A 15,881-nucleotide genomic window follows, 5' to 3' on the forward strand; every position below is an offset into this window, starting at 1 on the left:
CCTGTGGTTCATATAGATTTGGAACAGGACAGCGCCCCCTGCTGCCGTATGATCCTCACCTCGGTGTGGACCTCCTCTCCAGTGGAGAATCTTCGTCAGGCTTTACCAGTCAGGAGAGTACCATGGAGCGCAGCAAAACAGGTACAGCACCACCTTCAGAAGTAAATGTTGAACTCACTTGTATGTGTCTACTCTTATGTAACATATAATGTAAAATCTCATAAGGAGCAAAAAATGAGTTTTTTATTGGTTTGGTTTTTAAAAACAGTTAAACATCACCCTACATATTTTCATTGCTGACGTCTAAACAGAGACTTGTAAAAGTCTCACATTATTGTTTAAATGTCCTAAAAAATAGGTCTCTATCTGCTGATAAACAAGCCTTTCTGAAGCCCTAAGTAGTATGTTATTCTATCAGATTTCCCAAACATCCAATCATATGGTTGATATGCTGATAGTGCTTTTAACTCCTGCTGTCAATAGTAGTCGTATAAGATATCTATTAGCTGACCCCTGAGCAATGCGATCTTGGACTCTTTTGCAAGATTTTGGCGAAATATCTTCTTGAGGGCATCAGAGACATTATTATGTGTCTGAATTTGGACAAATCCAGAGTATGTGCAAATGAGTCCTAGCTTGTGTACCACATTATAACTTTCAGTTATAATTTATTTATTCAGTTCCATGAATTTTAACTTGTTGCTGAATGTGCTTCACTGCATATTTCCGGTGGTATTTCTGTGCGTACTTCAGCATCCCATTTCCTTTTTGTATGTAATGTAGTGGGGTTGTTTTTTTTTTTACAGTTTTTACAGAATTTCTCACTTCCATTTATTCTATAGATATGTACTCTTCTTATGTGTTGTTTTCATGCTGCTTTAAAGAGTGCAGTTGTTGCTCAGACTAGAGGCTGCTGAGTGTGGTTTTGGTGTGTGGGGGGAGGTCAGTGTTTAAATGTGCTATAAGTATTTAATCCTCTTTGACAGCCGTGGACGTTCAGTGTGATTTGTTATAATCCTGAGAGTGTCTGTCTATGTGTGTGTTTGGATGCAGAGCCTCTCTGGCATGTCCCAGCGTCTCGAGGACCAGGTGGTGGAGGGGGGCAGAGGAGAATGCCCAGACAGGATGTCCCGGGGAAAGACTCTCCAAACAGACACTCGAAGGTCAGACTCAACATCAACACTGCGTCTCTCTTCTTTCCACCTTTCGCCTTTTCGCTGAGCTCCTCTGACTCTGTGTCCTCCGCAGGGTGAGACTCAGTACTCCAGCCACTCCAGCAGCAACACCCTGTCCAGTAACGCCTCGAGCAGCCACAGCGACGAGCGCTGGTTCGACGGAGGCGCACCTGGAGAGCGAGGAGGCGTGGGTTGCCTCGGTGAGCCGGCCGATCCTGACCCCGACCTCCTTAACAAGGGCGGATCCAACGATAGCGGCATCGACGCCTCGACCCACTACGGAAACAGTCGCCACAGTAACATGTCCAACAGCCAGTCCCACAAGGCCATGCACAGCTCTGCGACCTACAGTGGCATCCCGGAGCTGTCGGTGGGAAGGAGCGGCGGCAGCGGGGGGGAGGCTAAGAGACGAGAGTCTTCGCCCATTATACCAGCTGCGGCCAATCAGAACAAAGGGTACAGGACGAGGACGTTCCCTCCTCCTGGCTCCAGCGCTGATAAAATGGATGCTTTCAAGCCCAGGTAAGTGACAAACTCCTGATGAGATGCATCGCCTGCTGATCCTTTTCCTGTAAGAATGCCAGGCCCCATGGACAGTGAATAGATAAGATAAGATAAGATAACCTTTATTAGTCCCACACGTGGGAAATTTGTTTTGTCACAGAATAGAGTGAATGTTACAGTTTTAGGCTCAGATTCATGTGCTTATTAATCACTTTAGAGTGTTTTTATCAGTCTTTAGTTTATGTAGCATCATCACATGACTGAAAATGTTCAATACTAAACTAAATGTAGAGAAAAAGTAGGATTATGGCCGTCTAATCCTTGTCAAACATAAAGATCATCATGTGATCTCTTGCTCTCGTGGTTTTATAACTGTCAGGGCTGTGATATAAATCCACGCAGGGATTCAGCACACAAACCTCCACCCGCTTCGGTCACTCCGTGCTGGATTAAAGCAATCTGTGCTGAAACTCTGAGTCCCAGCAGCTCTTGTTCTGTACTCTGTGCATGCGATGTGTCACATGATGATCGAGACACGTAACCCCAAGTCCTAAAAAGCCAGAACATTGTTTAAGATGTGGATAAAAAAAGAATTCAATGATTTGGAAAGCTCATAAACCCATACTATATTCACATTAGAGCGTAGAAAACATCTGATATTTAAACTGACACATTTTACTATTTCATAAAAAAAATCACCCCTGTCTGAGCACAGGATGTGTTTCAGTTCAATTGATGCAGTCAAAATACAAATGATTTTTAAATGTTTGTCCTCATTCAAACAACAAACATGTTTCCTGTCTGTTTTCTGTAACCTTCAGGGCCTACACACCGCAGGGTTACAAAACTCCAGTGGAGAAACCACGGCCTGTCCGAGCCTCTACCGCAACGCCCACTTCAGCTAAGCTAAGCTCCACCCCTCTGTCCAGCTCCGCCCCCAAGTCATCATATGGCAAGAGCACACCAAGCGGTTGGCATGCAGAAGACTCCAACCCCTCTCCTTCAAACTCGACTACAGCATCGAGCTCCGACAGCAGCAACAGCAAGAAGTAAGAGCGACAGCCTCAGCGGATCTGCTCTGATGCTTGGTTCTTCTTCCGGGATAGAAATTATTTTTAGGCACCTCCTTTTATACCAAAATAATCATATAAATGACCTCGTACTCAAAAGGATGGTGGACATAAATGTGTGATTAACAGTGCAAATTATGTTTTAAAATTTCATATTTTTAAAGCGCTGATCAATGAAATTGAAGGCATTTGGCTTTTTGTGTCTTTATCCGTGGAGTCAAACTTGGGCCCGCACAGTGGCCATGAACTTTGTAACATCTGCCTCGTTTTCACTTTGTTACTTAAAATCACATCCACAAAACAAAGTGATCGGAACAACTTTCCAAGTCCGTATATCCATCCACCCGGGGAGCGCGTGATCGCTCCTAAACAAAGTGAAATCCTTCAACACGTGTTTGTTTTTACTCGAAACCATCCAAAGAGTTCTGACTCTCCTGTGAGTGGCAGTGGACCAACAAACACTGGAGGATACTGTAGGCAGAATAAAGTGGAACATAGTTTCTTACCGTGGAAAGAGGCAGGAAGCAGTGTTCAATAAAGGAAGACTGTATGTTTGTGTTTTGTTCTCATATCTTGTGTCTCCAGGCAGGTGGACACAAATTCAAAGAACGTGTTTGGACAACCTCGTCTGCGAGCGTCACTGAGGGACCTGCGCTCGCCACGACGGACGTACAAGAGCAGCATCGAGGACGACCTGAAGAAACTGATCATCATGGACAACCCGGGGGAGACGCCGCAGAGAGACCCTGTGAGCATTGTGCTGGTGGATGATATCCGTTTTCCTCTCATGAGCACACAGCTCTGACCTCTGACCTTTCTCCCTGCAGTCTCCCAGACGCCCCCTGCAGCGCACCTTTTCCGACGAGTCGCTGTGCAGCGGACGCAGGGACGCCGGCTTCGCCAGCTCTGAGAACCAGACGACTCCCAGCGACGTGCTGTTCACCTGCACGCTGCCCACACGCAAACACGCCGGCTCCTCCAACCACTCCAACCACATGCAGAGCAAGAAGGGTGAGTGCCTCGATTCTCCTCCCAGTGACTTGCAGCGACTAAAGCAAACCTGCTGTGATTGTGTTCAGATCATTAATCATGACTCTGCTGCCCCTCAGTGCCGCTCTCTGCATCCGAGCTCTCTCTGACCGAAGTGAGAGACAAGCTCCCCCCTCTGAGGAGGCTCGACCCCGGCATGATGCCCCTCCCTGACACAGCCAGCGGACTCGAGTGGTCCAGCCTGGTCAACGCTGCTAAGGCGTACGAAGGTGAGGGTGGATATTTCAGTATTAAATGTAACATAACCTGATTTGTGAGTGATGAGGTAACCACCATCTCTACAAGAGTCTCCCGGAAATATCGACCCCGACCTCACCCGTGCTGAGGATGGAGTCATGTCAGATCTTTGAACATTCGTCTGGCTGTTAGGAACCCTGAGCAGTCTACGTCCTCTCAGTGCTGATGTGTTTGTAGCAGCACAGCTTTCTATGTTAACTGTTATGTTTTCTGCTTTTCTTTACATGCAAAGCTGAAGTAGTGCTTTACTTAAAAAAAACAACAAAAAAACTTCCTTATCACTCGCTAAGCTACTGCTAACTTCACTCCACTAAACCCTGTTTTTTCACAGATGTTTAACTTTATTGTAACATCTGGCAGAGCAGCCACACCGATCGTTTTATTGGACCTGGAAAAAATTTTGGACTGTTAATCATTCAGTGGAGCCTCGGTGCTTAGACTCGTATATATATTTTTATTTTTTTTTTGCACCCAGAGGATCGTTTTATGTGGCTGCTGGGATTTGGTTGCTTTTTACCTTCTTTTACCACTTTTTTTTTCCCAGGAAAGGTTTTTAGAGCACTCCTTTTCTTTTTGGGGATGTGCTTTACGTGGAAAAGGCTTTTTAAAAGCACGATCATGTGTTTATTTTGCAGCACAAAGAGCGGGTTCCCTGTTCTCGCTGACTGACCCGCAGCTCGGAGGTCCAGACACGAGACCGGCCGCTAGTCCAGTCCAGTTTCAGACTCCTCAGACGCCACGGACCACGCCCACACTCAGCAGGTAGGTCAGCCCCTCGGTTACAGAGATCCAGAACAACATGTTGTAAAGAAGCAGAAAGCGCCTGTAAATATTCAGGTTTTCATAAGTCACTACTGCCACCTGGTGGTAGTTTATCAGCATCTTCTTTTCAGCGTTTTCACCAGAATTAAAAGTTTGTTAACTCTGTGGCACCAGAGAGGCTGTTTGTCCTGCCAGTGAGCAGCACACTTTTATAAAAAAAAAAAAAAAGGTTTTTACTGAAGATGACGAGCTTTCGGATCCTCATAATAAAACCAGTAAAACCTGTCTGTTTACCTGCGGCGTGCACATCACAGCGGTGTTTTGTGTGTGTAATCACTGGATCCACGGTAACGAATGCCAGGTGTGTTTGTGTGTGTTACAGCGATGAGGTGCCCAACGATCTGTCCGGTCGGCTCTACCACCTGGAAGTGATGCTGAAGCAGCTGAACAATGACCTGGAGAAAGTGAGAGCCTTTTGTTTTTCTCTCTAAAGCAGGAACCCTCTGAGGTTAAAGAACCAAATAATCGATAATAAGTGACTGTGGAGTCATGTCTTCTTAAAGACTTGATTTACATGTGTTGCTGATGTTGATTTATGTTTAAAAGCTGCATCACTTTCATTATGAGGCTCACATGTATTTGTGGCTCCATGCAGATGTTATTTGGTCTTTGATAACTGAACATTGCCTTTATTTCTCCTCCTCTCTATTACAGGAGAAGCAAGATAAGGTCGTCTTACTCGCTGAGATGGCCAACCTGAGAGAGAACAACCAGCGGCTGCAGGTGGAGAGCCAGACTGCCAGCGAGCAGCTGCGCAAGTTCAGCGTGCTTCTGACCAATCTCAACAAGCCGGGCAGCGACCACGAGGCTCACTCCTTAGCCGATTCACAGAGGGAGTGACCGACAGCCAAGGAAGAGAGTGAGGTTCAGGCCAGAGGGAGGGGCTTTCAGTTCCCATGATTCCTTGCACTCACAGGGGCGGCAGATGTCACACTCAGCTTCCACTGGGCTGCCTTAAACCAGAGAGAAAAAGATGATCTGGATTTTTTTAAACCCTTCCAGTAGAGAACCTCCCTCTCTACACGCTCCCTGCTCTGAGCCTGTTTATTTTTCTAACTGACGTCTGGATATTTGTCACACGGTGTAAATACATCTGCTACTATGCCGGAGGAGCGAGCAGGAGTGGAGATCCTGACTGTTTTAGAGAACACTACATCACCTGGAGAGGCCTAATACTGTTCCTGCAGCCAATCAGCCAAAAAAATAAATAAATAAGACTGCATCTCCCAGAATGCACTAGAAGAGAGGAAGCTCTACAGACGTGGTACTGTAGATAGATACCTGTGTGGTACAATTCTCATATATCAGTTATATCGACAATGTACTGATATTGTATAAGAGACGTACTAAAGGTGTGTGTGTGTGTGTGTGTGTGTGTGTGTGTGTGTGTGTGTGTGTGTGTGTGTGTGTGTGTGTGTGGACAGCGGAGTGATGAACAAACCTGTTTACTGTAATCTGAACCCTGTGGGCCTCGTTTTCCTGCCCTCCGTTTACACGGGTGACCCGCGGCGGCCCACGGATGTGAATCAAGCCATCAGTGTGCCGAGAGCAAACGGTCGCAGAGCTCGCCAGCGTGGCGGCGTCGTATCTCCCACACAGAGCAGCGTCCTCAGCAGTGCCCGATCATCTCAGACCTGAATGAAATGATGGTTGCTTTAACCTTAAGCGGGTCCTTTGTTTGGTTTTAGTTGCAGAATTTTGAGAGTTACACTTACCTGCTTTCTGGTGAAGAGCTTATTCTGAAGTGATGTGGTTGGCGTAGCCCCACATGAGCCCAGTTTTGACCATATTGTTTATGTTTTGGGGAATAAAGCATGGCGAATAAACTTTCATTTTTACCTTTTTTATTGGACGTACCAACTGCTGTAGCTGGATTACTGTAAAACTGGAGAAATGTTTAAAAATCAGCCAACTTCTCGCTCCTGGCAGCTCTCAGAAGAGCTGGTAGTTATGAGGTGATTCGATGGCTCACACACGTCATGTTATTTTTGCTTTTGTGAAATCAAATTGCTTCCATCACATCGCTGTAACCTCTAGCCGACGTCCTTTAACAAACCTTGTGTTGTTTATGATTTCGTGTGTCGGGCAGCAGAGCGAGCCGGTTGTTGTTTTTGTGTTTTAAGACGTCACAAACTGAACTGGAGTGCATAAAGCATGTGCAACAGCCTCACCAAGAAAGTAAATAAGTGTATTTTCTCAAAGTGTTCTCAAGTCTTCATGTATTTGTGATCCAGTGAAGCTCCGTCTCCGGCTGAGCGCGCTCACAGGAAACATGTACTGTACCTGAAAGCCCGTCACATCAGGACAGATGTGCTTGTTTGAGAGGACTTTTCTTGTGTTTTATACTGCGACAGTGCTCTCAATGATACTGTGTACTGTATTTTTCATACAGAAACATATTTTTGAATGCTGGCAGTGAATAGACAGTACACCCCAACCCCCTCGCCCTGCTAAAACTGTACTGCACTCTCATCTCTCTGATAAAACAGGAGGTTTCTCTTTAACTGGATCTGTTTAAAGTTTCCACTCAGGTTCCTCAGGATGCTGTTAACAACACTCGACCGTTGGGGGGGGAGGGGGGGTTGATGATGACAGACGTCACCCTGCTGTCTGCACCGTTGTCCCTTTAAATGTTTTTGGGCAGCAGGATGTTTCAAATTGCTGGAAGAGCCAAATAAAACCTTTTTTTTTTTTTTGTCACTGACCCCGGAGGATAACTAACGCCTTCTTCACCCCACCCCCGCTCCTCTCTCTCTCTCTGCAGCACCCGCTTTAAACCCACCGCCTCCTTCTCTGGGTTGTTGTCATCCCAGTTTTTCCTTTGTCATTTTTTGTCTTTAAGCAGCTTCAGTCGGGTTCCTGTTAGCAGGATGTCCTCCATCCACACAGCTCTGCAGGTGTAGCTGTGATTTTAGTGTCTTCAAGTCTTAATCTTTAGTTTGCTGATGTAAAAGGGGCAAGGTTGTTTTTGTTTGTTTTTTACATATATATATATAAATCTTGTTATGTATAATTTTAAGCTATTTAAAGCATACACAAGGACCCCTATTGAACAAATCCAATAATGCATTATTACTGGTAATATTGTGCGACCAGTTATTCTCTTTGTTTTTTGTTGTTAATATTTTTATAATTTATTTTTGACATGTTGGTCACTGTTGCAGACAATAGTGAAGATGAGAGGGTACTGTGTTTTCTCTTCAATTCCTCCTTCCTTTACTTTTTCCTCAAGCCTCATTGTTCCTCTTTCCATCGATGTTTCCTGCATTCAGCAGGAATAACTGAAGCAAGGGTTTGGTTTTCTTTGGGTTGTAATAACGTGTACATTTTAAAAGTGTAAATTATGTTTTCATTGTTTTATAAAAAAAATATATTAAAAATAAGTCAAAACATTTGCTGGTTTCTGGTCTTTGAGTTTTTGAGCTGCGGTTCAAAAATAACCTTTTAGTTTCAGATTTTAGAAAACGACTGCAGGGTTGTAAGGAGTTAGTAAATTCTGTGTATGTAAAGAAAATGTTTTTCACTTAAACATGAAGCAGATTTTTGCTGCATTAACAGTACATTTGAAAAAAAAAAATTTTGCTGTCTGTCCCAGTTTTCATTTTTAGGTTCCTGGTTAAATGAATTAATCAGTACATTTTTTCATTAATAAACTGGTAAAAACAGTCTCTCCCATCGGTGTCCGACATAAAGAACCTGAGTAAATTATTATTTTTTTTTAAATTCTGTATTTAAATTTCATTTGAGGAGAAAAATAAAAAATAAAAAAACCGAACCTACCAGACCCTGTTTGAAAAGTAATCACCCCTCTTTATCATAAACACTTGATTGCAGTTCTGTTAAGTGTGGCACAATTTTGTCACAGCAGTGAATACAACTAAGAAAAAAAAACAAACACATTCAGTCCAGTTTGTTTATAGCAGACAAAGCGTCAATGAAACAGATTTTACACAATCAACACAAGTTGTTAGAAAAAGTCTCAAATGTATTTTACAGTAAGTGCTTTCTGTCTTTGAGTCGACAGGAAGTTTACTTTATACAATACTGATTTATAACTCTGAACTGTAGTGGAAGAAGCTTTAAGTCAAGGAAGAAGATCCAGGGCTTCAGCAGGTCGGAAACGTTTACGAGCCGCACATCAGGCACTCGTCCTTGTTCTCCAGAGAGCACACCATGGCCGCCGTGTTGCGCTCTTTGATCTCCTGCTCCGAGGACGTGGCCGGCTGTGCCTCCTTCAGCTTCTCCTTGTTCAGGGTGAACTGGATGGGGTTGGCGGCAGGCTTGGTCCTCAGATAGTACATCCCAGTCTTCAGACCCTGCGGTGGGAGAAAGACGGAGTTATTTTAAACCCCAACATGTCTTCACGGTGAGGTTTCACTCCTCCTCGTGCAGCTCGACACTCACCTGCTTCCAGCCGTAGAAGTGCATGCTGGTCAGCTTGCCGTAGTTCGGCTCTGCTATGTGGATGTTCAGGGACTGGCTCTGGTCAATGTAGGCCCCACGGTCGGCAGCCATCTTGACTACAGTTTTCTGTGAGATCTCCCATACGGTTTTGTAGAGCTGCTTCAGATCATCTGGGATCTCATTGATGTTCTGTCAAAATTAAAAAAATAATCAAAACTAAAGTTTCAGGTTCAAACACAAAGGAGTAAAAACAAGAAGAAAAAAAAACCCCACCTGAGCTTAAAACATCTTAAACTTCTCAGCTGATGGTATTTGGGACACAGACCAGAATTTAGGGCTAATGTGATGCTTAAAACTATTTTCCATTCAATTTTATTTAAGTAGCACCAAATCACAACAACACTCATGTCACAGTGCTTTATTTTGTAAGCTAACGACAACAATTGAGAGAAAACGCCAACAGATGACCTAGCAAGCACTGCGTGACAGTGGGGAGGAAAAACTCCCCTTTAACAGGAAGAAACAATTTGCTGTGGAAACGAAATAGTTACAAAAATAATTGGACCATTTCAGAATGTTAGACTGAGATGACGGATTTCCTTCTTTGTGTTTTCACAGATTGCTTTGGATCCTCTAAATATTTGACTGTTCAGTGATTTACTTTGTGGCACCTAATCGAAATTAGTTTTTTAATTGATGAACTAGAAGACTAATTATTCAAGATGAAAGAGGATGAAAAACAGCAAAGAGATGGAGTATTGCCTAATTTCATTATGCTTTTTTTCAAGTCTTGAAGCTTTAAATGTATATATTTAAAAGCAGTTAAGTGGCATTTTATCTTTTCCTGTAAAGGAAATGTTTGGGAATCAATATTTTAGTCTACAGAATGAAGTTCACACCTAAGAAGCTGGAACCTAGAGATGTCTGTCATCTTTAATGGTTTTCCTCCCTGCTGATGATTACCTGGATGGAGCCATTGTTAGCGATCAGCTGGTTCTTCATCTCCTCATTCCACAGGCCCCTCTCTGTCAGGTCTTTGAGCAGGTGGGGGTTGACGATCTGAAACTCCCCCGAGAGCACCCGGCGGGTGTAGATGTTGCTTGTGTAGGCCTCGATGGACTCGTTGTTGCCCAGGATCTGGGCGGTGGAGGCCGTGGGCATTGGGGACAGCAGCAGGCTGTTCCTCACGCCATGTTTGGCGATCTTCTCCTTCAGCAGCTTCCAGTCCCACAGGTCCGTTGGCGTCTTCTCCCACATGTCGTACTGGAGAATGCCCTTACTCACCGGCGAGCCTTCGTACGTCTCATAGGTGCCGAGCTCGGCGGCCAGCTCGCAGCTCGCTTCCAAAGCGGCATAATACATAGTCTCAAAGATCTGGATGTTGAGCAGTTGAGCCTCGGGGCTTTCAAAGGGATAACGCATAAGGATGAAAGCATCAGCCAATCCCTGGACCCCGATTCCTATCGGCCTGTGGCGCATGTTCGACCTCCTGGCTTCTTCCACCGGGTAGTAGTTGATGTCGATAACCTTGTTCAAGTTCCTGACAATTACTTTGGTCACGGATGCCAATTTTTTAAAGTCATAAGTCCGCTCAGGGGTGACGTACATGTTGAGAGCGACAGAGGCCAGATTGCAAACCGCCACCTCGTCCTTGCTAGTGTACTCGACGATTTCCGTGCAGAGGTTGCTGCACTTGATGGTGCCCAGATTCTGCTGGTTGCTCTTCCTGTTGCAGGCATCTTTGTAGACCATGTACGGCGTCCCGGTTTCTGTCTGCGACTCGATGATTGCATACCATAGCTGCTGAGCCTTCACCACACGCTTCACCCTCCCCTCCTTCTCATATCTGGTGTAGAGTTCTTCAAACTCCTCCCCCCAGCACTCATCCAGCCCGGGGCAGTCGGCCGGACACATCAGGGACCAGTCTTCGTTGTTCTCCACCCGCTTCATGAAGAGGTCAGGGATCCACAGGGCGTAGAACAGGTCCCTGGCTCGCTGCTCCTCCTTTCCCGTGTTCTTCTTCAGCTCCAGGAAGTCAAACACATCGAAGTGCCAGGGCTCCAGGTACATGGCGAAGGCGCCGGGTCTTTTGTTGCCCCCCTGATCAACATAACGCGCTGTGTTGTTGTAAACCCTCAACATTGGGACGAGCCCGTTGGAACAGCCGTTGGTGCCGGCGATGTAGCTCCCCGTGGATCTAATGCAGCTGACTGCCACGCCAATCCCTCCAGCTGATTTGGAGATGAGGGCGCAATGCTTCAGCGTGTCGTAGATCCCCTCGATGCTGTCATCCTTCATGGCGAGCAGGAAGCAGCTGGACAGCTGCGGCCTGTTGGTTCCAGCATTGAAGAGGGTCGGGGAGGCGTGGGTGAACCACTTCTCTGACAGCAGGTTGTAGGTCTCGATGACTGCTTCGATATCCGTCCCGTGGATTCCCACAGCCACCCTCATGAGCATGTGCTGCGGACGCTCAGCTACTTTGCCATTGATCTTTAGCAGGTAGGAGCGCTCCAGAGTCTTGAAGCCAAAGAAGTTGTAGGAGAAATCTCTGTCATAGATTATGGCCGAGTTAAGGCGGTCTTTGTTTGCAAGAACAATGTCAAGTGTGTCTTTCGAAATCATGGAGGAGTGGCGTTTGTTCAGGGGGTTGATGTAGTTGTACAGGTCCTCCATGACGTCGCTGAACACCTTCTTCGTCTCTTTGTGCAAGTTAGAGACGGCGATGCGTGCTGCGAGGATGGCGTAGTCGGGGTACTTGGTTGTGAGAGTGGCAGCGATCTCCGCCGCCAGCGTGTCGAGCTCCACAGTGGTGACGCCGCTGTACAAACCCTGGATGACCTTCATCGTGATCTGGGCTGGGTCCACAAACTCCATGTTGAGTCCGTAGCAAAGCTTCTGGATGCGAGATGTGATTTTGTCGAACATGACGCGCTCTTGGCGTCCATCTGAAAAATAGAGAAACGCGTTTTTACTTCAGTGTAAATTAGCGGGCAAAGCTCAGGAGGTAGTAGCTTCACTTTCGCTAGAGCAGAGCATGAAATATGAAGTGTTGAAGGAAACAATTGTACGTGCCTATGAACTGGTACCTGAGGCCTACAGGCAGAAATTTAGGAACCACAAGAGTCCAGCAGTCAAACATATGTGGAGTTTGCACTAGGGCTGAACGATTATGGAAAATAATCTAATTGCGATTTTTTGCCCCAATATTGCGATTGCGATGCGATTATTTTTTAAGGTCTTTGTCTTCTGTATTATTAAACAAAGACAAGCAATACATCATATAGTATGGCCAATACTATATTACATTAATTTTAAACTGTTCTTTCCTGGAAGACAGACCTCTGTTATGATGACATGAGGTGATGCATGAATTGATGACTGACATTTTTATTTAACTTCTTCAATCACAACAGTATATTTGAACATACACAATAGTTTATTTTTAGCTTACAAACATCTGAGCATAAAGTGCTGACAAGGAACCCTGGTGTAAACATTAAAATGAAAGTCAGTACAATGTGCAGATTGCAGAAATATACATAAAAAAAAATCAGTGGCTTTACCACACTCAGTTTTTCGACATCTGTGAACTACTAGACAGTCATTCAATTAAAAAAATAATATTAAATAAATAAAACTAATAAATAAAAAATACACACATCTTACTGATCTCTGCAGTCAGTAACATTACACATAAAGTGCAAACATAATAGCAATTGTATAAACACACACACAAACACGCCTTTAAAGTTTAAAGGCGTGAAATTGGACGGTCTAGCCTTCTGATAATCAGAAGGCTAGTTCTGATTAGCGTCACCGCTGTCTCGGTGGAGTTTAATAAACTCGGCCGTCTGCTTCTTGCTATCTAAAATATAACCAGACACTGGTGTAAATTCTCGACTGTCTCATACTTCTGTTTAATAAGTTTTCTGTTTGACGTTTAGTCAGCTGTGTGAAAACCAAGGAGGAACCCACCCGGGGGATTAATAAAGTTTTATTTTATCTAATCTAATAACTTTAATCTCAGCCAAACCGATTTACTCACGAACAAACAAAACACTGAAAAAAGCCCAACAATAACATTTTTAGGTTGTCTAAGTGACTTATATATTACGTTTAACCCGAGCAGCGAAACTCCGCGGTGATCTGAAAATGATGTGCCGGGAGTTGTGCCGCTCTCGGCCGCATCAGTAACCCTCGAGCTCCCGGCTAGCTGTCGAGCTGGTGGGTAGCAGACGCCTCTGAAAACGTCGAAGCACTTTTGCAAATATGGGATATCTTGATAAACCGAGCAGATATTTGATGTTTACACAACTACTTTCTCGCCTGAAAATATGTTAAAAGTTTATTTTGTGACCCAGAAAGATTAGTATGAGTAATTTAACTTAGTAGCGGCCGCCATTGCTGGAAACTGGAGTTTGGCTGGGCCGCGCTATGAATTCTGGGATATGGTAGTAATTTGGACAGCCTTCGGCGCGTCGCTGTGACGTAATCGGTCTACAAATGCGGCCTCAGGAGGATGCAGCCCATGAATTTGGACATGTCCAGAGTATAATCGCAGCCTTTGCGGTTAGAAAATTGCACTTGATCATGTCGCGATATTATCGCAAATGCGATATATCGTTCAGCCCTAGTTTGCACATGAAAAAGGGGCTCTTTTTGATAAGTGGTGTGCTGCTAACAGAGTTGGTGATGATTATGAGTCTCTGAGCGAGTTAATGCTACTGGAGGATTTAAAAAAAAAATTCACTACCTGAGAGAGTCATAATGTTCTTAAATGAACATACATGGCAAGTACGGCAGTATTGAACAACATCAGATTTCAGTCCTGGCCAGAAGAAATGTTTCAGAATTCTGCTGTAGGTCTTGTTAACCCCCAAATGTCCTGACCATGGATGGTCATGTGCTAAGGACAATACCTGGGTACGATAGGCAGTAGGTACAACCACCAAATTCAGGATTGGTTGTATTTTGTCAGCAGGTGGAACTTTGGCCTGAACCTTAGATCCAGAGATAAATGTGATCCCGTCACCAAAGGGATCTGACCTCATAAAGGAATCAACCAAGTCTGGGCCCTCATAACTACACAAGCTGGAAAAATGGCAGGCTGGTCTTGGGCTGAGTCAGAGTCCACAGCACCAATCACAGGACAGTTTATTTAAAAGGCAGAAAACTAAAGCTGCTTGTTTCAGATAACAAGGGGCTACACTGAGGCTCAAAAAGGCATGAAGATGACAATCATATCTTTAGATGAAGCTCAACCCAAAAGTAAAGTTTCTTCCTATGATGCATTTAGTCTCTATTAATCGTTTTTCTTTGTGTTTTGTCATTAATCTTTTTTCTACACTCTTCTCTTGTTTAGTTGTTATTTTTTCCTCCCTCTGCTCCTTTTCCCTTCCATCTCCCCTCATCCTCCAACCAGTCGATGGCTGCCCCTCCCTGAACCCTCTTAACAGGAAAAGAACCGATTTCTCTTCTTGATGATTGGGAGTTCTTTCTCCCAATCATCGCCAAGACCTGCTCAACACTGTAAGGTTTGAACATTACAGTTCAGATCAAACTCTGAACACACTGTCAAAACTACCTTCAAAGAGGAGGTGTTGTAAGGGTTTATAGATCTTCTTTATGACGTTACACTGCGAGGCTATAAAAACTTTTGGCGCCTCTTTTAAGACAAAGACTAAGTCCATATTGTCAAACTACAACCGACCCCACCACCACCACTTAAACACGTTTAACCTCCACGTCAGGGGGACGGTGCAGCACTAACCAGCTCCTCACTAGTCCAGGTTAACCAGCCTGTCGCTAAATGATGTAACCCCACAGCAGACAGAATCACCGGTAACGCCACACGAAGCTAACCGAGGCCTGCTACAACATCGCAGCGCTCACCTCTTTTGATCACATGCATGTTGGCGGGCTCAGGCGTCTCTGTCTCAGGGACGGGGGTGTGAGCAGCTCTCCAGGTACAGTCGAAGCTGTTCGCGGGATCACAGCGAGCTGCTGGACACTAACTCGCCGACTGCTCGCTGTAGAAGCGCGCGAAAGAGCCCCAGAAAACCCGCTCACCTCCTATTTGTACGGAATGCGTCACCACGGAAGTGAAGAGATGGACAGGCATCTCGGCCAATCAACATCGCGGGACTTCAAATCTGGCGGGACAGAGAAGTGTGTCATAACAGTGGGTCAAAACACACAAAAAAGCAACTTTTACAGTCAAAGTAAACTATCCTGTTAACAGGAAAATGTCACATGTATGTGTACATGAGGTGTATTTGTCTGAAAAGGTTAAAAATTCCCGAGTTAGTACAGAAAAAATGGTGTGTTTGGGGTTTATTGTGCGTTTTCAGTTTGTATATATGTCTGTTTTGTTTTCAGAGGCAGGATTTTGGATCGTAAGAACACATATTATAGTGGTAATTTACAAAGAACCAAAGTATAAATAATAACTGCATGTCAAAGTATTATATTTGTGAATTACACGTTTCTGATGCATCAGTTTAAAAGGTTTGATTTAAACTTAAATCCTTAAAGAGTCAGAAGACTTAAAAATCCGGAGAAACAGTAATAAATAAAACATGTTTGCTTTGTCACAGCAAAGCACTGAAGTTTAATGTGC

At 44.6% G+C, this 15,881-nt stretch overlaps 2 protein-coding genes across 3 annotated transcripts in view; one reads left to right on the forward strand and one right to left on the reverse strand.

Moving 5' to 3' along the window:
- Positions 1-6,078, forward strand: part of sipa1l3 (signal-induced proliferation-associated 1 like 3) — a 90,298-nt gene extending 84,220 nt beyond the window's left edge. The window contains exons 15-24 of the mRNA XM_085370458.1: positions 17-141; positions 1,054-1,163; positions 1,249-1,697; positions 2,501-2,728; positions 3,335-3,497; positions 3,577-3,760; positions 3,859-4,008; positions 4,672-4,798; positions 5,181-5,262; positions 5,513-6,078. Of these exons, the coding sequence (XP_085226584.1) occupies positions 17-141; positions 1,054-1,163; positions 1,249-1,697; positions 2,501-2,728; positions 3,335-3,497; positions 3,577-3,760; positions 3,859-4,008; positions 4,672-4,798; positions 5,181-5,262; positions 5,513-5,698 (1,804 nt within the window). The 3' untranslated portion in view covers positions 5,699-6,078. The remainder of the gene's footprint in view (positions 1-16; positions 142-1,053; positions 1,164-1,248; positions 1,698-2,500; positions 2,729-3,334; positions 3,498-3,576; positions 3,761-3,858; positions 4,009-4,671; positions 4,799-5,180; positions 5,263-5,512) is intronic.
- A 2,834-nt stretch (positions 6,079-8,912) lies between these two features.
- On the reverse strand, positions 8,913-15,348 carry LOC146618933 (ribonucleoside-diphosphate reductase large subunit). Of its 2 annotated transcripts, none has more exons than XM_085370059.1 (4): positions 15,155-15,348; positions 10,226-12,207; positions 9,263-9,451; positions 8,913-9,174 (listed from the first exon to the last, which is right to left on the reverse strand). In XM_085370059.1, exons 1-4 carry the CDS (start codon positions 15,171-15,173, stop codon positions 8,983-8,985), a joined length of 2,382 nt encoding a protein of 793 aa, XP_085226185.1. In that variant the 5' UTR covers positions 15,174-15,348; the 3' UTR covers positions 8,913-8,982. The 2 variants fall into 2 exon arrangements, with proteins under 2 accessions (XP_085226185.1, XP_085226186.1); XM_085370060.1 differs by lacking the exon at positions 15,155-15,348 and adding an exon at positions 13,377-13,606.
- Between the last annotated feature and the right edge of the window lie 533 nt (positions 15,349-15,881).

This window comes from Diplotaxodon limnothrissa, linkage group LG14 (genome assembly GCF_057381915.1).
Source record: "Diplotaxodon limnothrissa isolate DT_005_m linkage group LG14, D_limnothrissa_male_GT1.1, whole genome shotgun sequence".
In the NCBI taxonomy this organism is placed as follows: Eukaryota; Metazoa; Chordata; class Actinopteri; order Cichliformes; family Cichlidae; genus Diplotaxodon; species Diplotaxodon limnothrissa.